The 23,663-nt window shown below is 25.4% G+C and overlaps 2 protein-coding genes across 3 annotated transcripts in view; both read left to right on the forward strand.

Moving 5' to 3' along the window:
• The first annotated feature begins 313 nt into the window (after positions 1-313).
• LOC112694440 (jerky protein homolog) lies at positions 314-670 on the forward strand. Its single transcript, XM_025569902.1, has one exon. It carries the CDS (start codon positions 314-316, stop codon positions 668-670), a length of 357 nt encoding a protein of 118 aa, XP_025425687.1.
• A 6,522-nt stretch (positions 671-7,192) lies between these two features.
• The window catches only part of LOC112694437 (neuroglobin-1-like), a 130,243-nt gene continuing 113,772 nt past the window's right edge, over positions 7,193-23,663 (forward strand). For both annotated transcript variants that reach the window (XM_025569898.1, XM_025569900.1), the window contains exons 1-2: positions 7,193-7,316; positions 11,146-11,530. In XM_025569898.1, coding sequence (XP_025425683.1) covers positions 11,274-11,530 — 257 coding nt within the window. In that variant the 5' untranslated portion in view covers positions 7,193-7,316; positions 11,146-11,273. The remainder of the gene's footprint in view (positions 7,317-11,145; positions 11,531-23,663) is intronic.

A 23,663-nucleotide genomic window follows, 5' to 3' on the forward strand; every position in this document is an offset into this window, starting at 1 on the left:
ACCTGGCCAAGCCAGAAACGGACACGTTTCTGTATTAAAATTGGATAAAATCTCTCACTAAGACGGAAATATAACATAAAAAAACAAACTTAGAATAATCGTCAAATTTATTTTCGTATTGTCGAAAACTCGATACTCACGATAATTGCTATACGTGCGCATACTTTGTCCAATGACATTAAAAACTAATAAAATTGATATGTATACACTATACAATATTATTATCTGAGTTGTCTTGTTCAGTATCAAATCGTGTATCATTCGCGTCGTTTGTTTTTTCATTTTCATTTACATTTTCCGTCTTTAGTTTAAAATGTCGAAAAAAACAACTCTTACGCTATCGAACAAAATAAAATTAATCGAGTTAAAGCAACAAGAAAATTTTTCAGTGAAGGATCTTAGGGTGAAATTTAAGTGTGAAAAAACGCACGTTTATGAAGCGATAGAAAATAAAGACAAACTAATGGAGCAATGGATGAGTTGTAAAAATTCTGGGAAAGGTAAAAGAGTGGTGTCTGTGGAATTTGAACAAGTTGAACGAGATTTGTATAGGTGGTTCATCAGTGGTCGGTCGAAAAGTTTGCCCATCTTTGGACCTATTCTACAAGCAGAGGCAACTAAATTGGCAGAAGAACTCAGAACCAGTAATTTTATGGCTTCAAATGGTTGACTTGACCGGTTCAAACGATGGCACAATATCGTCTACAAGCAAATCAATGGAGAAGCAAATGACGTAAATCAAGATACAGTTGAAAAGTGGAAACACAAACTCTCAGTTATTATTGAAGGGTATGAAGCTAAAGACGTTTATAATGCCGACGAAACTGGTCTTTTTTTCAGAGGGATCCCCACCAAGTCCTTAGTAATAAAGAGCGATGTGTGTGTTGGTGGTAAAAAATCTAAGGATAGGTTAACTGTGTTGATGTGTGGGAGCATGGCAGGTGAAATTAGGTAGCCTCTTGTTATAAGTAAATCGATGAAACCTCGTTGTTTTAATAATATGAATATTGCTTCATTACCTGTGACTTGGAAATTTAATAAAAAGACTTGAATGACGTCAGAAATAATGGAACAATGGCTACAATATCTCAATGCAGATATGCGATCACAAAACAATTATTATTTTTAGACAATACGACATGTCGTTCATACATTGAATTGTCTAATGTGAAAATTCACATGCTACCTCCAAACACCACGTCGGTTTCTCAACCGAAGGAACCAAGGAGTTATTTACACCTTTAAGTCGTACTATCGTAAATTTATGCTTCAGTCGCTTGTAGGTAAAATGGATAGATATACTTTGGTTCACCAGCTTGCTAGTTCGATAACTGTCTTAGACGCTGTAAATTGGTTTTCTTTATCGTGGAATAGTTTTAAAAATGAATGTGTTAAAAACTGTTTCCGTAAAGCTGGATTCTTGAATGATGGATCAGACGTGAATTCCAAAGAGAATGCCCTGATTGAAATTCAAGATATCATTGTTACGTTTGATATTGACTCGGAAGAATTTCTTCACATTGATGACTAACTTGAGAGGCAGCAAACTCATGATTCGGTTATATCCATGGTTGAGAACAGGGTTGGACTAGCTTTATAGCTCGGCCCGGGCAAAATAATTTCGAACGGCCTCAATGGAACTTTATAAGTAGGTAGGTACCTGATCAAATTATTGTTTAGCTGAAAATGTATCTTCGTAACTCAAAAAACAATATTCACACAAGTACATTTGAATATATTCAGATTTAATGTTATACCTTAAATAAATCTAGTTTACGCATAATGTATCTTATCTATAATATTGATATAATGACCTACCTATTAAGATAAATTTTACATCATAAAAAATGATTTGATTTAAATATGTTCATACATTTAATTTTAATTGAGTTAGAACAGTGGGGTCGGCAACTAATGTCTCTTTTATGCGGCCCACAGTAAATTTCAAAACTAGCAAATGTCATTGAATATTATATACATTTTTTATATTATCTGGCTCTAGAACCATTTTTAATTTGTGAATGTGGCTCAAAGTTCCATTAAGATTGGAAACTAGTAACAGACTTGTTATTGACTGAACGTCAAAACTATTAAAATGTTTTTGAATAAGTCTAATAAATCTTATATAACATAAATTATTACTATCGAAAAACAATTTTGTTAACGCATATCTTGCTTGACAATGTCTACCCATACCATGGTCTTAGAAAATTAATCTTCTAAGACCATAACCCATACCAACATTTTATTTTAATAATTGTTTGAACAAACGTGAACGGTACTTCGTATGATTAACATATTGTACACATCTTTTGTATTCAAATTTCCTACAATTTTTCTATTTATAAATATTCTGATTATATCATTGTTATCAATTGCCCTATCGCGACATTAGAAATGTTAAATTTTTAAACTCCGAGTTACCTAATCCTGTGTCACCGCATCCATTAGTAATGTCATGTTACAAGACGATATTTTTTATTTTATTTTACGAATAGAAAATAGACGCATTAAATTAAAAACAAAAAAATCTAAGTAATTTTATTTAACCAAAATTACAGCAGCCCACCGGGGCATGCCCCGGTGCCCCGGTGGCCTAATCCAACCCTAGTTGAGAATGAAGATGAATAGGACGAAGACAATGACGAAAACCAATATGACGAACCAGAAAATCTGATAAAAGATTACAAAACTGCCATCTGGTACCTCGAGAAACTACAACAATTTTCCCTCACAGTGTCCAATAGTAAGCTTTTGGATTTAAATTCGACAGCCAAAAGTGTGTGGAACGTGATGCCTTACGGAAAAAAAACAAAAACCAATAACCGATTTTTTTCAAAAATATAATAATTATTAATGTATACTGGCTAAAAATAAATATTAAAATATAAATATAAAATTTAATTAAAAATATAAATTGTATTATGTATATATTGGTTTAAAATAAATAATCTTTATTTTAATTCAATTTAATTTGTTTGAACCCCGTCAAGACGGAAACCCTGTAAACACGGAAAAATTGCATGGTCCCAAGCAATTCCGTCTTATTGAGGTTTTACTATATATATATATATATATATATATACATGATCAATAAAAATTATATTAATTAATTTAAATATTTAGATTAATTCTTAAGAATTTATGGCGAAGTTGGTTAGAAATATATAATAATAACTGAAATTATTAAACTCACTAAAAAAGTTTTAGTGTTATCTGATACAATAGGATTATTATTTTTTATTTTCAAACTAACTTTTAGGTTTTTTTTCTTAAAAAAAAATCTCACTCTGTGGCTGTACATTTGTGAAGCAAGACATTTGGTTTGTAAATCTACATTTTTGACGAAGAAAATAAATTATCATTGTTATTGTTAAACGTCCATTGAGTCCATCTGATTTTTATAGAATATACCAACCCAAACATGCAATAATATTGTGTAAAGTGTATTGCGACATTATTAATAATAATAATAATGATTCGATTACCTTTTATTTTTAATATTTTATTTATTTAATAATGGTTTTGATTTAATTAGAAATACATAATTTTTTTCGAATATTTTACCTTTGCTAAAATTTATTATTATTATGTGAGTTAGAAATATAGCAATGTTAAATACAAACTGTTTAAATACGAGTATAAAACTATTTAAAATATATATTATAAATTATATCATACTTGATGTAACAGATAATTGTTGTTAACTTCCAAAGTGACTGATTATCATTAGCCATTAATCATTATAACACATAAATTAAAGTTGACCAATCCAACAAAAATGCAACAAAATTACGATATCTTGCTGGTTCCAAAAAACCATTACCTACTACTTAAAAATATCTAGAATCAAGATATCATATAGAACATATAAGTTGCGGTTATTCGTTTTAATTGTTATCCGTTAATCCGTTATTTTATCGTGGACTTTCATGTTCATTTGTCATATTTCATTGTTGATACGTGTATATAAGCAAATATTTTTGTTTAATGAAAATGGTTACTTGTTGAATTATTTTTTCTGTAAATAAAAAAACGTGTAAAATATGAGTTTACGATGAAAAATTAATTTAGTAGAATTTAAACTATTCTCCTGTTGTTTACCTATACCTTATTTAGTGTTAACTCCATAATACGTATGACATTATCACATTTAATAGTAAAAAAAAAAAAAAAATATATTGCTATTTGCGGATAATGCAAGTATAATAATATTGGAAATATTTTTCAGTAATCTAATTTTTGAACTTCAACTTGATCGTCCACTGGGAATACAATTCACAATTTATTTTATCGATACATATAATAATAGTATGGAATTATATAGCGCTAATCAACACGACATGACGTCAAGGTTCTGTTGTACACACCCACATATACACACGTGCACGTGAACTTGCACACACGTATTTTCTTCAATCCGAACACCCGATCGTATTATAAAATAAAGTTTATTTGGAGCTTTTGTGGACACAGTGGACAAATAATTGTATTTGTGCCCCGTTGATATACAATATACGGTTACAAAAATGTTTTTTTTTTTTCGTATCCATTAATTTAGATAAGGATTGAATTATGTTTTTGTTGTGTGTTTTTAACTTTTTTTTTTTTTTTTTGGAAGGATTTCATGGTCATGCACGTCTTCGAGTAAACATACGGAACGTGCACGTGATTTTCCGATATAAGCCGTACGCGTCGTCTCATCAGATGACAAATACATAAACGAGTATATGTTATACGCGATGATTGCGATAATTATGCCCGGGAGAGAGTTCATCCGATCGGCAAGTAAATGTATATTATTATATAACAATCGATTAGCTTTCGCGCCCTAGTTGTGTGCGTACGACAACACGTCCCTTCGCATAACAATTTTGCCCACTCGCGGTACCGTATGCCATACGTCGGCGTTTACCTACATGCCAACCATATCCGGGTGTACCGCAGGCACACACGCATGCATACGGTTACATCTCCATTGTTTACGTACGACCGTTGTTCGTATATTGTTATGTCGCCAGTGCACTCAGTTTAACTCAGTTTGCATGACGTTATATGTGTAAAAATATTGTACAGGGTCTTCTGGAAAAAAGGGGAAAATATGAAATCACTCTCACATGAGCACAAAAAAAAAAAAATATATATAATTTTATTGTTGAAAATAAAATCTACATCATATGGTGTTAAGTGCACTTTAGAGGTTGAAAAAATGTCATGATTTTAAATTGATGTCTGAATAAGATGGTGCGTATTTGTACGTGTACATTTCCGAAATTAAATATTGTGTATGGTGCTTTGCAGTGGCGGTTTTTGTAATTCTCATTTGGGGGAGGGGGTACTTAAATATTTTCTTATAATGTATTAAGACAGAAAAATGTTTTATCCATTATTAATTTATTACTTAGAATTGAATTCTTATGTAAACGAAAAAAACATTACGTAGCATTTCAAAAATGTTTAAAGTTACAAGACAAAATGCACTTTACGTTTTTTTTTTTATTGATTCTTCCAAAATTTCAACAGACGTTAGTTTCGAATCTTTGTGAATACACATCACAAATAAATAAAATGCATACAAATATTTTATATAATATATTTACCCTATATAAAATTATAAATAACACTGATTACACGGTGACTAACCGTTTATATATTTAATGTACTAATACATATTATATTCTTGCTCGTCTAAGTTAATATGAAAATAAAATATATTATAATTATTGATATAAATTTAATATTACAATTTCAAAGAATATGATAGAGTTTTAAAATAATTGATATTAAGAATAATTAAAATTTACATTCACGATACAAAATGATTTACTTAGATTAAATTTGAAATTAACTACATACTCGTATTATGTGTAAAATAATATGGATAAACACTTTGTAAATTAAAAAACAAAATAATTTAAAATATTTGTTACACATTTACTGATCTGAATTTTAAATATTTTTCAAGTTTAATTCACATTGACTTAACAAGCTTATAATTTAAACGTTTGATGGGCACGACGACTGAATGTTGAATAGTACATATATATAAGAATATTAGTTTATCGAAGTTAAGTAGGTACGTTCTTCGAACAACCGAACACTCTAATTAAATGTTATCGCCAGTAATAGATTTCATAAGTGACGTTATTTCGGAGAAAATATAAAAAAATATAAAAATATATAAATACCTAAATAGCCGTTACAAAAATTCAAATATTTTGATATATGGATGAAATCACCAGAATTATAATATACAAGCGTATATCCGCAAAAAAAAAAAACATAACTGCTAATTAAAACCCGAGAGTTCCAAGCGAATATCAAAGTGTACGTTCTAGACCTGGGTGAGGATTCCAACCCCCATGGACCCCCTGTAGAACCACCATTGGTTCTTTCCAACACCTCTGAAATCAGAAAATGGTGCAGGAGCTGAGACATTTGGACCATCAAGTGCGGTGGCTACAGTTAAGTAAAAAAATTATAGAAACGAATAATAACGATACAGATTATGTTGTCAACCTGATAATATTTAACGAGGCGTGATTCCAATTCTGTAATTTATCAACGCACAAATAAACTCTACATTACGGATATTGATTTTGGGATATGAAATTCTTAACATTTGGATCGCTCTAAATGTCGCGTATTGTATAAATTATATTTTCAGTAAAAAAAATATGGAAATATATTTATTTAACTACGACCGTGAAGGTTGTTTGAAATTTTTCTATTTTTTTTTTTTTTTTTTTTGACAGGCCCTGTATAATATAATTGTTTACATGCGTTTCGCAGGATGAAAAAACCCGTTTGGTTCTTGGTTTTTTTGATTTTCAAATTTTTATTCTCATACGCGTTGATAGGTTATTAAACCTTCGCCTTCCGATATTCGTGGACTTAGGTCACCACTGAGACAATATTATTTTTGCACGGAACTCAGCTCGACCACGTGTCACCGATTAGTCCCTCCCTGGAGGCCCACTTGAGGGGGGACCACAAAACGCGATGGGCCGCGCACAGATTTAATTTTACATTTTTTCCCTTTTTTCGCACCACCTTCCTCTCTGTCTCGCCCCGAATACCCGCTTATCATGCCCACGCGTTGTTTCCGTTTACCTCATGGTAATCGTTCATGCGCATGCGTGACCCTCATAAGCTTTCACGCGCCACCCAGAGGCTCACACGTGGACGCGACACGGCCAGTCATACAGTCGCGTTCGCTGCAGCCGCTAACACTTTGTCGCTGTTCCTTGCATATCGTCACTCAGTCGCCTTTTTTTTTTTTTTTTTGAACCACCGTCGTCAGACACGATAAAAAGGTACGTAGGCTTCTGCCATCTCGAAAACCTTAAATGTAGGATATTTTAAAGTGTTACAGTACTTAAGATATTCAGTAAAAAAAAATAATAATAATCTAAATCAGAAATTTACGGTTTAAGCAATCATTATGTATTTAATTTTATATCCAATGGTTGTTCGATAAAAAATTCGCCGAAACTATACCATTAATTTTTACATTTAATGATTGTAGCTAATAATTGTAGTGAACATATACATGACGTTTGTTCGAAGTTCGTAGTCGTTTTAAAATCGTGCAATATCATTGCGTCATAAAGTCCTACTAATTTCCATAGCATACCGCGTGCATTTATTTGTTTATCATACATTGTTTTTTTAATTTGTGACGATAAAAAATATATTCAATGTACCTTCTATATTCGATACAATAATACAATGTAATAATATAATGAAATGATGAGGACCGGGGCGCGTGTGATAACTTAACCCCAAAACAACCCTCTTTTTAACGCCACTGGTCATAATTATATTGTTGAAATATCGTTTTCCCGCGTTCTTCCGTCATCCAACACGTGCCCCTTCATGTGTAATACATTTTTACGCAGTTATCGTAAATCGTTTCGGATATCGCGTGTTACCGTAAATAAAAGTTTGTATTATTTCTAACACTGCAGAAATGCGTTGTACTGCCGTTATACTACTGGTTTTGCTATACACTGCGTAGTAGTATGCTCGGTGAGATAAAGAAATCAGGAAATAAGTAAATAGTAAAAATAATCTCGGAAAAAATTCTCGTTCGAAAAATATGCTATGAATATATTATACTTGTTAAGGGATTTTTTCTTCTATATTACGGCACTTCATAATATTATGTGGGGCGTGGGAAAAATAAAAATAAAATTATACATTTTAAAGTAACATCATAATATCAAAGAAATATTTGTATTATAAACGAAGACAATTAGAAAGCAAATAATTTAAAATATTTAAAAACATATCTGTTATTATTAGATTTTGTACGGTTGCATACGGTCGAATACGAATGTCAAATATTTATAATATTTATATTATTTATTTAAGAATTTAATTCTCAATTCAATTGAAAAATAATTGGTGCCCTATATTTGGTAGAACAATTTTTTTCAATCATTATAATATTTAGATAAGGAATATTAAAATCAATATTATCATTGATTAATGGAGCTAAAACGCGTGTTATAATCGTGTAGTTGAATTAATATTTGCAGTATATCAAATGGTATTTTCAGAAAATAAATTGTCACAAGCTGTAACAAAACGAAAATAAAATGAGCGAATTAATTTTACTCGCAATAAAAGAAGAACGTTGGACGTATTTGAATGATAATCCTAACATTTTTTATACACTTATCTTGGTGTGACTGGTTTAGAAAAATACGTTTTAAAATTTATTGAGAACTTTAATGAATTATCAGTCGTATAACCAAAAACTAGCAAATCTATCATATATTTCTATAATTTTCTTTCAATTTAGCTCTGATCACGATATTGAAAAGTATATTTGCTCAAATATTCTGATTGTTTGTGACAACTTTTCTTCTAACCATGTAATTTCGAATGGCTATTCTTTATTTTTATTTCAAAATCTATTGGTGATAATTGACAAGGTCTTAGATATTTGCAATGTATATTCTAATATATTTAAATATCTTTTTTCTTATATCAATTAGTTTTTAATAATATCAAAGAATCTTGGTTGATTTTCATATAACTGAAATGTTTTAAAAATGTATAAAATAAAATGGTACGTAATTATTGGAAGCAGTGAAGTTTTAAATTACATGCATTGGTTATTATTAAAACTAAATATTTTTTATCACGAACTAAGAATATTATTTGTAAGTTATTAGTGAATTTTTTTTTTTTGTATTCTTGTATTTTAAACTATATGAGCGCACTGAAAGTTCTGTGCAAATATTTCTAATATCAGGAATGATATTTATATTTAAGAATTTTTGTATAAGTATTGTAAATATTAAAACTATCAATCTGTTATATGATATTATTGGTGTCTATTTATTATTTAAGAAAAATAATACATATAAACAAAAGAAATATTAATTTATTTCTCACACCAATTGAAATTTAAAAAAAAATGATTTATTAACCGGTAAATCGATATTAATTTAAGCTACACTAGAGTAAATTATTTTAAAATATATGATATACGACTGTTAAAAAAAAAGTAAGAATCTGGATCCAAATATCTGTGCATCATTTTTTTTAATAGTGATACTTGAATTATTCTCAAATATTTTAATCTATTATTAACTATATATATTATATATATATTTACACAAATAATAATTCAAAGTTTCAACGTATCATAAAAAAATATTAAATACTGACATTTCGAAAGTATAATTTGTGTTGGGATTTGGATTTCATATAATTAAAATATGATAAAATATATTTATATTTTATTATTTGTGAATTTATTGTACAATAAACATATACTTCATAGTAAAAAAAAAAAGTTACAGTAGTTTTAAATTGTCTACATTGAACTACTTAATAATAATGATGAAATATTAATAAGATAACATTTTACTTTAGAACATTATTTTATAACTTAATGAGTTTACTACTTAAAAATCATCGATTTTAACAAACAATTCTAAGTAGAAATTCTGGCTTAAAATTTCGTGTTAAAAATTATACCAATTAAGAACTGATGTTGTTTTTCTAATGTTACATTCAATATGATTGCTATTATTTACATACCTTGAATCTTTTGAAATATCCGTGAGTTGGTTAGATATTTATGGTAGATAAATGGTTGATATTTTTATGACATAAACATATATGTTTAATTATATTCCTCAAAGTGCTTAGAAGAGGTGCATAAAAAGTGGTTAACACTTTAATGGATTATTAAGAAAAAAAACAGATAAAATAATTGTAAAACTAATAGACAATAGTTCATTTTAATAGAACGTTTAATAAATGATAGTAAAATACTTACAATTCTCTACAAAAATTTCAATATTATATAAATAACTGAAATCAAGTTTACTGAGAAAAATAAATTTGAAGTAACGTAATAATGTAAACCAGTATAGGGATAGTTCAATTACGAAACATTTTAGACATACCTAATTTTTGTACAGATTAACAAATAATTGATTTTTACATTTTAAAGGTAAATATAGAAATAAGAAAACATTTTTTAAAACTATTTTAGTTGAATTTTAATGCAAGATTTTATTATTTGATTGAAAATAATGTATATAAGAGTTAAGATTATTTTTTTTTTTATGAAAATTATAGATTAATATAAATATAGTGCACATACAATGTTAATATTTATATTTTTAAAATAATTTAAAGGAAATATAATTTATCATATTAAAGTTTTTCTTAATAATATACTATTATATAATATTATTTTTCTATCTATTAAAATGCCTACTTATATTCAAATATCAAGATAATAATATATTTTACTTAAATTATGCTTGAGTTATACCTTAAACCATATATAATGTCTTAAAAAATGACTTGTAGTTTTAAATTATATTTGATCTTATACAAATTTATTTAGTCTATTGAGCCACACTATTTGTTTTGTTAGCTCAATAATAGTTTGGATAAAATAAATATACGTTTATGTGTCATAATTTATTTGTTTTGGATGATGATAGAAATAATATACTTATACTATAATATTATATTCAAACATGCATGACTTTAATTATTATCTAAGGTAGTGAAATGCAATATAATTTAATTAAGTATTGTAAATTTTAGTTCTGTTGATACCGAATAAAATGGCAAAGCTACAATAAATTTTGTTTATATTATTTTCAGTTGCTATTCTTCAAATATAATTGTAAAACTAAATTCTTGGCCATGGATACATTTTGATATTAGTGTATTTCTGTGGTCTTAAATCAGCACAAGATTCACCCCGGAAACGTGTATACTTTGCCAATTAAATGGGTAACGCCGGTGCAACGAGAAGGGGATCGATATTCTCTAAGCAAGATTCCACGGGCGATGAAGGTTCAACTAGACACAATAAGCGGCTGTCAAGCAGACAAAATACTCTTTTAGAAGAAGAGGAGTTTCCGCCTGAACCACCAGCTTCTCCGCCCCCAGAACCATTAACCATGCGGCAGAAGGAGTTGTTAACTGAAACATGGAAGCTGCTAGAGGAGGATATCGCAAAAGTTGGTGTCATCACGTTTGTAAGGTATGCACTAGTATAATATTATGTGCATGCATTTTTACAAGTGTGGATTCATATTCTGAGAAAACAGTATGAACTTAGCGTATTTTCAATAACTATAATGACCATTTGTGTGCGTGAGGTTCACTTTTTTGCATTATAAATTACATAAGTGTATACACGTTGTTTTATAAGGATACTATGTACAATACACATGCTGACCAATTTAACCAGCTACATTTTAATTATAATTACATTATTTTAAGTACATTCTCTTAAATGGATTACCCTGTTTAAATTTAAAGTAAATTAATTTTAATTGAATAAACAGATTATGCCAAACGGGTGCCTTTGAATTTTATTTGGATTTTTTTATTTGTGAAAAAAGGACAAGAATAGACTCTAATTAATTTAAACCCATTTAAACCCTTTTTCCCTTTATACACTTTTTATACACAATTTCTATTTAGAAAACATCTATTTTATATCCGGTCGCAGTATTTTTTTCAAATAATATTGATTAATATTATTTATTTCTCCTTAAATTGAATTTATGAGAAATAATAAAATCTCGATTTATGTATAAGGTGTTTTAAAAATAACGCACAATTTAAATCTGCTATAAATTAAATTTATTTCTTTTAAAAAAATATAACAAATATATTATTCTCTTCAAGAGAAGTTAAGATTTAACAGTGAAAAGCAATATCGTGCATATGACTCTCCCTACTAGCCCTACGGTCAATTATTCTTTCATAATATTTACTATGACTGTATAGCACATTGCCCCATCAAGTTCATTGAGAATACGACGAATTTCTTGCTTAAGTTCCAAGACATTTCAAACTTTGTTCTGGTAAAATCGTGATTTAGTGTATCCCTATAAGAAATAATCACATGCCATCAAATCGCAAGATCGAGGTGGGTAACTTTGGCCACGCAACAAGATTAGTCTGTCCGGGAAATTCCCACGCAGCAGAGGGATTGTTTCTCTTGAAGCGTAACAAAATGCGCCGTATATTTGTAAACATACAAGAATACCTACTGGGCTCAGTAATTTTCTTTGGCCTTATTTGGACTAAATGAACATCAAAAATGTTTGGTTTCAACTTGTCATCCTCAACGAACTTGATGGGGCAATGTGTCATCCAATGGTTCTAAATTTTATGGAAAGAATAATCGCCTGTAGGGCTAGTGGGGAGGGTCATATGCCCGATATTATTTTTCACTGTTAAACCTTAACTTCTTCCGAAGAAAATGATATATTTGTTATGTTTTTTAAACTAAATAAATTTAATTTACAGCAGATTTGAATCCTGCGTTCTTTTTGAAACCCCCTATATATATATATATATATAAACATAATTAACCTTATAAAATTCTGTTTGAAATGTTTCAAAATAATGTAAAAGCAATGTTTTTTTTTAGAAAAGTACACATCAGTAAATAAATACATTATAGACTAAAAAGTATATAATATTGGTATTATAGTTTGTAAAAATAAATATATAATTTTTGTTTTTAAATTTTTCCAAATCAACAATTATAAAACTAAAAAATAAAGAGAAAGAATGTCATGAAAACATAAACAAATAAGTTAATATATAATAATTACTATTGGTATGACTTGTTGTTTAGAACAGACCCTATGAAGCTTCATTTACATAGGCTATATTGTATAATTTACACTATAACTACAGGACTACTGCATTTAAATTATTTTCTGTAAGCAACATTTATTTATGTATACATTATTCAGATTGTATTGTTTAAATTTCATCAACGCATTAATTCTAAGTCATTGAACGAAAAGTTTTAATTCAAAGTTTATTTTTAGTAGTAAGACTAAAATTCTTATAGGTCTTGAGTATTATAAAAGAAAAAAAAAGAAAACTAATTATGTTTGCTCAACATAAAATATAAAAATTTTAGATTTTGATTTAATTATAATAATTAAAAATTATTATTTAAATAACAATAAAATCAATAAATTTATTTTAATACTCAGAGTAATAATAAAATAAATATTAATCTAGTATTTAACAAAAATATATGTCTAATTGAAGTATAAAACAATGTTATAAACAAATTAAAATCTATTTATAACTTTTTGGTAATAATTAATTTTATGAATCGTTGTTAATGTTGAATTGTTGTTATTTAATTTTCAAAAATAACCAAATAGTAAGACCAAACATTTAAAACAATGCTTCTCAAAAAGTATAGCTTCCGATGGTTGATAAATTATAAAAAGAGATAGTGAAATATTATTGTATTAAATTAATATTTTAGAATTTATTTTCAGCAGTTTAATAACAAGAATAATATTGATAATTCATAGTTGTATAAAAACGAATCAATCGAATTTTTGTTAGTAATTTAGTTTAATTTATAGTTATGTATATATTTAAAACTAATTTTATCGTATTACATTTATTAACAATATATTTCGAATAATTATATTAAAAAAAAAAAAAAAGTATGATATTTATAAATAATCTAATCTATTATATTTTAATTTATGTTTTATTTTTAATTACCATTAATCTAGATGCTTATGGCAGTAATTTTGAGTTCATCAATTGACATTTGTACTCATATTTTCTCATTATACTTTATTATATTAAAATTAGTTGTAGGTACAGTATCTTCAATTGTAATGTTAACAATTTTTGTTAGTTTGTGGTGAATATTTCTGTATAAATTTTATAAAAAAAATTTGTAATATTAAATTAATTAAAAAATTGTATATAACTTCCAAGTAAAACGCTATAATATACAATAATTTTTTTATTTTATTTATTTTTTTTTCACCTATACAATATTTTTTAAAATTTTCATTGTTTATATAATAAATTTATGTGTTTAAAGAAAATACAATTTTTCATGTTTGTAGAGTCCATAAATATTTATAATTATACGAATAGTAAAAGCAGTTAAAATAATAGAATTTCGAAAATTACCGATCTAGAGTATTAAATTTATAATTTCAATAATTGTTTCTTGAAATCATATTTCATTTTATACTTAATTAATTATTCTAATATATTTTTAGTATTTGAAATATTTTGATGTTTGGTTTGGTAAAACTATTTGCTCATTGCTTTTTTTATCTATAGTAATCTGTTTGAAATATTATTCTAGTGAGTGCATTGAATACTTTTGAAATAACGTATGAAGCCTTTTTTTTACTTTTTTTTAAGCTCTAGTGATACGATAACATGATTAGTTAAAGTTTCAACTAAAGTCTACAATTTTTTATAAGTATAGTTTCACAGTATTTTATTCGTTTATATATAGTTTACTGATATACGGTTATAATACAAACAATACATAGTTATATATCTCATAAGTGAATGTAATCAATAGCAAATTTATTCTTATTACTATATAGTAGCTATAATCAACTTTCTGAAACCATTTAAACATTCACAACAAATTATCAGTGTTGGGAATAGATAATGCAAAATGTATCTAGATAAATATGAAAGATAGTATGTTCAAATTCATCTAGATAAAGATAAAAGATAATTTCATTGTTATCTTAAAAAAGATATTTTCAATTTTTTTTATTTTTTAGTCAGTATTTCAAATTTGTAATATCTATGTAAATATCTATGAAGACCCAATTAAAATCATTATTATCAATAGGTACCTAGGTACTTAATGTTTATTGTAGTAATGTTGGGTACCATTAAGCAGTATTTATATATAATGTAGGTACAATATTTAACGATATTTAATTTCACTAAAATGTTACAAAAAAAAAAAAAAGACAATGAAAATTACTCTGTATGTATCAGGATGAATAAAGAATACATAAGAAATTATTTGAAGTTAACAATATTGTTTTCCATATAATTTTAATTTGATGATTTTCATTATTCTATAAGTAGTTACGACTTTACGGGTTCCAAGAGTGAAGTATTGACTATTCAGTGTATGAGTTACATGTGTAAACTAAAATCAAATACTTACTATATTTAGAACTTCCATGAAAAAATAAGAAATTAAATTTCAAAATAATAAAAAATATTTTTCTGACATAAAAATACAAACCAAATATCATACCATGAAATAATAATAACTTATTAATAATATACGAATTATGATTATGAATAAAAAATCTACAAAAGAAAGTAGGGCTAGTTAAAGAATTTATAAATCAAGAACAGCTGGACCAATTTTTATGATCTCTGATTTGTTGGATTCGTCTACGTACAAGAATAAAAATAATTCTAATCTCGGCAAGAATACAGCCAATTATTTAGATAAGTAAAAATTTTATTTTAGATATGTAATTAGATAACTTCGCGTTATTTATCTAGATAAGATAAAATATGACAAAAAAATCTATCTAGATAAATAATTTATTTAGATAATATCCAATAACTTATTTAGATAAGTCCCAACACTGCAAATGATTAATCAACTATTTTTTGAATATTTATAAAAAAAAGTGAATTTTTTCTCGTAATTAATTGTAATGAATATTTAAGACAGTTTAAATATCAATGTTATGCCTTTCGGCGTCACGCCGTGAGTGTATATGTAAATTGTATTTCCTGTTCGTTACATAATGTATTTTAATCATGTGTATAATACTATAAAATAACAAATGAAAGGAGAATAATATATGATATATAAGAATATCACCACGATTATTATATTGGAAATATAATATAACTATATTGTTATTATAAGTATGGTAATTGTTCAACTAGATATTGTTATTCCATCAAGCAGTATTACTCAAATTTTTCCAATGTAAATTCTTGTTGAGAAAAAATGTTACTACTTTAATATCATATATATTTACACATCGAATATTATTCTATAGTTTTTAAGTATTATAATACTAAACACTCATAGTATAACTGGGTGGAAAATTAGATACTTAGGTATAAAGTACCAAATATCTGATAAAATTATGTAAATTGATTCAAAGTAGACTTATAATAACACTTTTGATGGGTGTTTGGCTTAACGTTATAAACTCAATATAAATAAATGACAATCAAAAAATATCAAAAATGTTTAATTCAGATAGTCTTGATTGTTTCTTTAAAAATTGTATTAAAAATGGACATTCTTTATTGAAAATGATAAACAATGACGGCGCATTAGATATGCAAATTAGTGACAGTTATGTATACAAAGTTTTGTTATATTTTGATATCAACAATAAACTAAATAATATTATAATCAAAATACATTGTACTGTTACAACGTTTTATCTACAAAATGTGATTATAAGATTAATATTTTTTTGACATTGGTACAAGATGATTTTTTAAATTTTAAAAAATAAGGAATATACATTTCCTAAATATTTTAAAATTACATTGTACTCGTATTATATTCTATAATAATTAAAATTAAAAAAATATTCAATTTAAATATTGGGGTTTTTTTTTATATAAAATATTTTAATTATGTTATGAATACAGTATATAATATAGTTTTTTTTTATATTCATTAAAAAGAATATTTATAATGCTTTTAGACATAATGAACAAATTTGACAAATACATATAAAGAAACACAACAATGAAATATATGAGCAGAGAAGCTATCCAATGATAGAACCCAACGTAACTTTAATTTTTTTTAACCTTATTTTATTTTTAACTATTTTTTATGCATATATTTAATATATAATATTTTACATAAAAAATGCTGTTCCTTCTTCAACCTGAGAACAAATTTTTTGATTTAAAGTACTTCAATTAAAAACGAATAAAAGGATTTTATTCATATTTAAGGTAAGAAGTCAATGAAAAATAAATTTAGAACAAATATTTTAGATTTGTTTTAAAAATAAGAATTTTATTTTCTTACTTTTTTAGTCTAATTTTTTTTTAAGTATCAATAAGATTTTATTTGGTTTACAAAATGTATTTGTAAATTTCTGTCGATTTAAATGTTTAATATTTATTTTGTAGAATAAGTATTTAAAATCATTTTGGCTAGTATTTTTACAAAATTTTCAATATATTTAAAAATAATACTTCAATTTTTAATTTATGATCAAACTGTATAACTTTATGTATGCATTAATCCAAACTTATATGGAATGGAAAAATTACAAATAATATTCAAGAGTTTGATTACAAGAAAAACGTTTTAGGCTTAGTTGGATGATTAAAAATGGTGCCTCAGGTGATACAAGGGATGTTGTACTATTCTATTTTATTTTTATTTCATGCAGTAGTATTTGCTTGAAATCGGAAGCATTCGATAGCACCCGAAAAATTATTTTCATCAGAGATAGTACATACTATTTTATTGACCAATAGTTCGTTAAAATATGTATTTTAATAAGAAAAAATATACATTATTATTTCCAAATGTTATACAATTTTTTTTTTTTTTAAACTTGTATACATTCCACAAATAATTCACTACCATTCACAGGACTAATTTTACATTATATTTCATAAAAGTTACATTTATCACAATATTATAAAATATGAGTTTAATTATTGTTTGTGTTGACAAATTTAATAGAAAAGACATTTTAAGCTTATGGAATAATGTATTATATGCATGTTTAGGTTTTTACCCCTAAAGTTACATTATTTTTTATTTATTACGAAAATAAATAGTTTGAATATATATATATATATATATATTTTTTATTCAAAATATCATACATAAAATAAACATACAATTAATATAAAAATCTCATCCTCCTATTTAACAAAATATGATAAAGTATTTTAATTTTCACAATATGTTTTCTAACATTTAAAAACTATAACTTGATAAAACATTTGGACAAACTATCATTGTATAAAATTACCAGCAGGAGCCCTTTATTACCTAACAACGATAAAACACGTAATTTCCATTAGTGTCTACAACAGTATATTGTCTTTTTCTTTTTATTTTATCTTCCTGACATTTATAAAGAAGAACTGCATACTTATTTAAATACAAATAAACATGGTCATAAATGAAAAATTACCAGTATAACACATTTAAAATTGTAGTCGGTAATGATATTAAAAGGTGTAGTCATTCAGAATGTGAATGCTTTGTTAGATGAATTAAATTATTTTAACAGTAGAAGTAGATAACCAGATAACTGATTGCAAAATGGGAAATGATTAAATTTAAAGAATAATATTATTTAAAAAAACATTAAATTAATATGTCCATAATACATTCAAGGATTTAAATAGAAAAATTAACAAAGAGATTATTTTAAATGATATTAGCTATTTAGGACTCTGAAATAATTTTGGACTGTAGAAGTTCAACGATATAGTTTTATTCAACTTTTTATTTTTTGTTTGAAAATTCGTAAAACTCTTTTCTAAAACAGTAATTAGATAGAAAATATATTTTATGAAGAGTATTGAATGTAAAGTAAAATTTTGATTCTTCTTGACAGTTTTTTCAAAAAGAATAATAAAATGAAAATACTTGGAAACAATTTTGACTTTTGTCCAATAAAGGTTCATATTTCATTCTACATTATAAATAATTTAATGCTGAATAGCTTTAAAGTATAAACTAAAATTAAAAAAAACTAATAAGAACTATAATACCTAATAATCAAAATGTACAAGCTTATAATCAGTTCCTTAATTATAATGTTAAAATATATTGTAGAGGATTAATTGTATGAATATTTAATGTAGAATGATTATAAAATATTTATAGCATTGATATAGGTTAATCCCTTTTTTTTCTTATTAAAACTTTAATGTATTATAAAATTGGTTTTTGAGATCTTCAATTCTTAAAAGTTAAAATGCGATATAACTAATTATATATTATTCTTTATATATTTAATATTTATCCTACATATAGTTTTGAATTAAAAGTTAATGCTTTTAAATTGTTTAATATACTGAATATAACTCAAACATATTATTATTGTAACATAATTTATTTCACAAATCCAAGAGATAATATTTTTCAATTTAAATGTAATAAATGGTGTAACAACAAAAATAAAGGCACGTGTATTTTATTGCATTCATTGGTAATTTAAAATAAGTAAAAAAAAAAATACCACTTTTAAAAATATAATGTATATGAGTTGTACAGTGAAGAATAAGTCATAAAATTTAGTCTAAAAATTTTAAGAATTATGTTAAAATAATAGGATTCAAAAAAAAAAAAATGCATAAGATGTGTATTTGATATCTATAACTATCAAAAGTTTTAAGTTAAATATCTGTATAGTTGACAAATGAGTAAAATGTGGGTATCAAGTTTTAATCAGGGGACTACCGCTGACATGTTTAACAATTCAATAGCTCGAGTACTGAATAAATTAAATTTATTCTTTAGTTTTATACACCTATATTATTTAACTCTTGATAATCCTGTATTTTGAAAATACTCTCGGATTCGTTCAAAATATAGTGCTAACAAAAGTTAATTGGACGTAAAAACAAAAAAATAATATTTTCGGTAAAATAACAGGAACATAAAGGGTATTTTCGAGATCTTACCAACATTTTGTAATATATTTTTTTTCTATCGATTTATATTCGGTACACGTAGGTAGATAAATATATTTTAAAATTATTAGATTTCATACGTATAACCAGAGTAAATTTGTTATTCTAAATATACGTCTGTAAGATATCTATATAAAATTTGTTTCAGTTCTTGTTTTCAGACTCGCACCTGATACGTTTTTACATTTATATATATTTTAAATTGCTATACATTTATAAATACAAATTTAGTCATGTATTTTGTATAATTTACAAATTATTATTATATATATAAATATAAAATTAAATACCAAAAATTATTGATTTTCTCACATATTCTACATGCATGGTTAATTTGGTAAAACACAATTGCAAAAGTGTTTTATTTTTAGATAAAAATTATAATTTTTTACAGAGTGGATTATCTATTATATTTTTAACATAAATAATAAAACTACTATTTGAATGTATATTTAATAAAAAGTAGTTACAAAATTAATAAAATAAAACAATATACGAGTATATACATTTTTAATAGTTGAAAATAAATGCTTAGATATTATTTATAAAATAACAGTAATATACATTTTTTATCAATACAAATTATGAAATATTAAGCTCTCAAAATATGAATTATATTTTGAAAAGTTACACATACAAAATAAAACAAAGAAATATTATTTTAATAATATTTTGTATGTGATTAATTTAAAAATTAGTATCTTTTATTAATACATTTTTGATATTAATAAATGATAATAACCAAAGTATTTATACTTCTTTACATATCTATGTCTAATAAGAACTAATTTTAAGTAATATCTTCTATTAAAATAAATTATATTTATGTAAAACAAACAATTTTTATGAATGTTTTTCTTTCTTTATTTTTCCATATTTAGTCTAGGATGACAATTTCTTAAAAAAAAAAAAAAAAACGGGACAAAGAATTTAAGTTTAACTCAAAAATATGATCTTCATATAATTTTAAAATATTTTTTATACTTAATAGTTACATTTTTACATTTAAAATATTATTTTATTACTTTAAAAATGTTGACAAACAATTTTTTGCATTGCATTTTGTTTTGGTTTTGAAAAAAAAACTAGTAATAATTTTAATTTTAATTTTTTATTGGATTTGTGTTGATTATTTATCATTTTCTTTATAATTTACGAGTATTGTGTTGTACTTTTGTAAATATTTCTAGAAACTGCTAGTTTTAAAGATAGTCGCCGTGCCTTAACACTTCCAAATACTATTTTTTGTTGAATATTTGTATATTTCAAAATTCTATTTATGATTTTACTCGAACAGTAAAAAATAGTGATAGGAATTATTCGAATATTTGAATATTCGATGCTACATAACAATACGTAATGAAAATTATTCGTTTAAGTTTTCGCGCAACATAAAACGTTTAATAATAATATTATATGGCTTATGGTGCATAAAGGCCTATGAGAAGTGGGTTCGAAGGTAGCGGTATTTACTGTTTGACTGAGCAATTAAAATACAAAAATAAAAATTGTACAAAATACTCGAATATCACAATTAAATTATTATTAATACAGTATAAACTATTAATCACTATAGCGAGCATTGCTTAGAACGAGAAACTGCTTACAACAAGCAAAACATTAGATTCCGGTACGGCATATATGATTGTATTTTAAAATATACGTCTACAATGAGTAAAATGAAGCTAACTACGAACAGGAACCTGCAAGATAAGAACTATTTTCGTATTTAGGTCGATTAATCATTGACATACATTATTTTTAGTTGTGTAGATATGGATTACTTATTAATAATAAATAGTATAAAAAGCTTGTCATGGAAAAACGGATAAAACAAATTAGGTATTGTAGTATCGAATACTGATATTTGAAGGCTCGATTATTCGAAAATACATTACATTACTAGTAAAAATATGAAAGTTGTGAAATATTTTTTTTAACTATACATTCAACTTCAATAGGTAAGATGTCAGTACTGGTTTACATTGCGTTATACTAAATATGAGATGCACAATCAATTCTACCAACATTATTATTTAAAAATGTAAACATTTTTTGTTCCTTGCCTTACAGCACTCCAAAATTCTTGTTACAGTTATCTCCAGAAAGACAATAATTTTGTGAAGTAACTAATATTTTGTTAACATTTCCATAAAGTAAGATAAGAATATAACGGCAGTACCTTCTTTTACATTTGTGAATATAAACACTTTAATTTTAGATCCCGTTTTAGAAATGAAATATGAAACAAGAATGAGCGAAATTTAAAATTTTTGAGATTTAAAGTGTCATTCACAACCATCGAAAAATTAAAAGTTTTCAGTTCGTTATTTATTTGATGCACTTCGAAAGGGGCTAATGCATTCAGAATAATTGATTCACACTTTGTACGTGTACAAGAATGTTTTTTCATCAAATTTCTTTATAAAGTTGTAGTACAATCCATTGACCTAAAAGAATAATTATGCACTATTGTGTGGACCATGTTATAAAAACGCGATATAAGGCGTCCCTTTCGAAGTTTGCTGTGACAACGAGACATGATCGTCAAAAAAGGGACAATCCCATTTCAAACGGGAAGTATAGTCATCCTAATTTAGCTGCGATTTTATTAACTTAATATATACTCGATGATGGATTTCTGATTTTTAACCAGTTGTACACTACACATATAATAATATTCCAGGCTAAGCATTTACTTATTTATTTACTTATTTCTATGTATAAACTATTTATTTATATATTTAATATAGATACATTTAAGATTTACCAAATCCATTATTAAGAATCAAAGTTATATTTATACATTTTTGTTCCATCAGTTCTATTTGTAGTGTTTAGATTTAAATTTTAATGCTCATAAATTTAATAGAATACGTCATATGCCGTACATGTCATTTTTTATGCCTATTTTATGTTATTTGCTATGAATACTTAATTTAAAATCCGAGTATATCTTAAAAATTAAATTTTCTTTTAATCTCTTCCAATATTTGTTTAAATCTGTATTTTAAATTTTAAGCAACCTAAATATTTTATTTTATAGTGTAAGTTTTATTTGATTTCAAATCCAATTCTAAATCGAATATTCTTCCATAACGTAAATAAATAAAATACGCGATTGAAAAATATTTTTTTTAGACTAAAGATCATTGAAATTCTCTAATAGCATATCGAATTCTCTATAAAATTATTTTCATAAGGGTTTAAAATTATTCAATCACTGCTTTTGATGAATGTGATTAATTTTATGTATTATACATTTAATTTCAACGAGGTAATATGAGAAACTTTTATAAATACACTAAATTACTTTTTTCAATTTCTATAAAATTATCATATACAATAACTGTGAATATTTTCAGTGAAATGTTATTTTTATATTATTATATTATTTTTAATTAACAATATGATATTTTTTATAGTTGATAATTGGGTGGAAAAAAATTATTTTGATTTAAAATTCAGATTTACTAGCAACATATTAACTTTATATATTACATTCTAACTTTATTATTTAAAAAATAATTCAATATCTTTAATACTAAATAAAAAACTCGTGGTAATTTTTTATTTTTATAAAATTATATTTGCTTTCATAAATATTCAAAAAATTATTGTGTACAAAAATTTTTATCAAATCCAAGAAGATTTCACTATACATTTGTATATTTTGA

This window comes from Sipha flava, unplaced genomic scaffold (assembly GCF_003268045.1).
Source record: "Sipha flava isolate LNK unplaced genomic scaffold, YSA_version1 129_pilon_pilon, whole genome shotgun sequence".
Classification (NCBI taxonomy): domain Eukaryota; kingdom Metazoa; phylum Arthropoda; class Insecta; order Hemiptera; family Aphididae; genus Sipha; species Sipha flava.

Bases quoted from the DNA above. Each gene is read 5' to 3' on its own strand.
- LOC112694440 (XM_025569902.1), top strand. From the start codon at position 314: ATGTCGAAAAAAACAACTCTTACGCTATCGAACAAAATAAAATTAATC.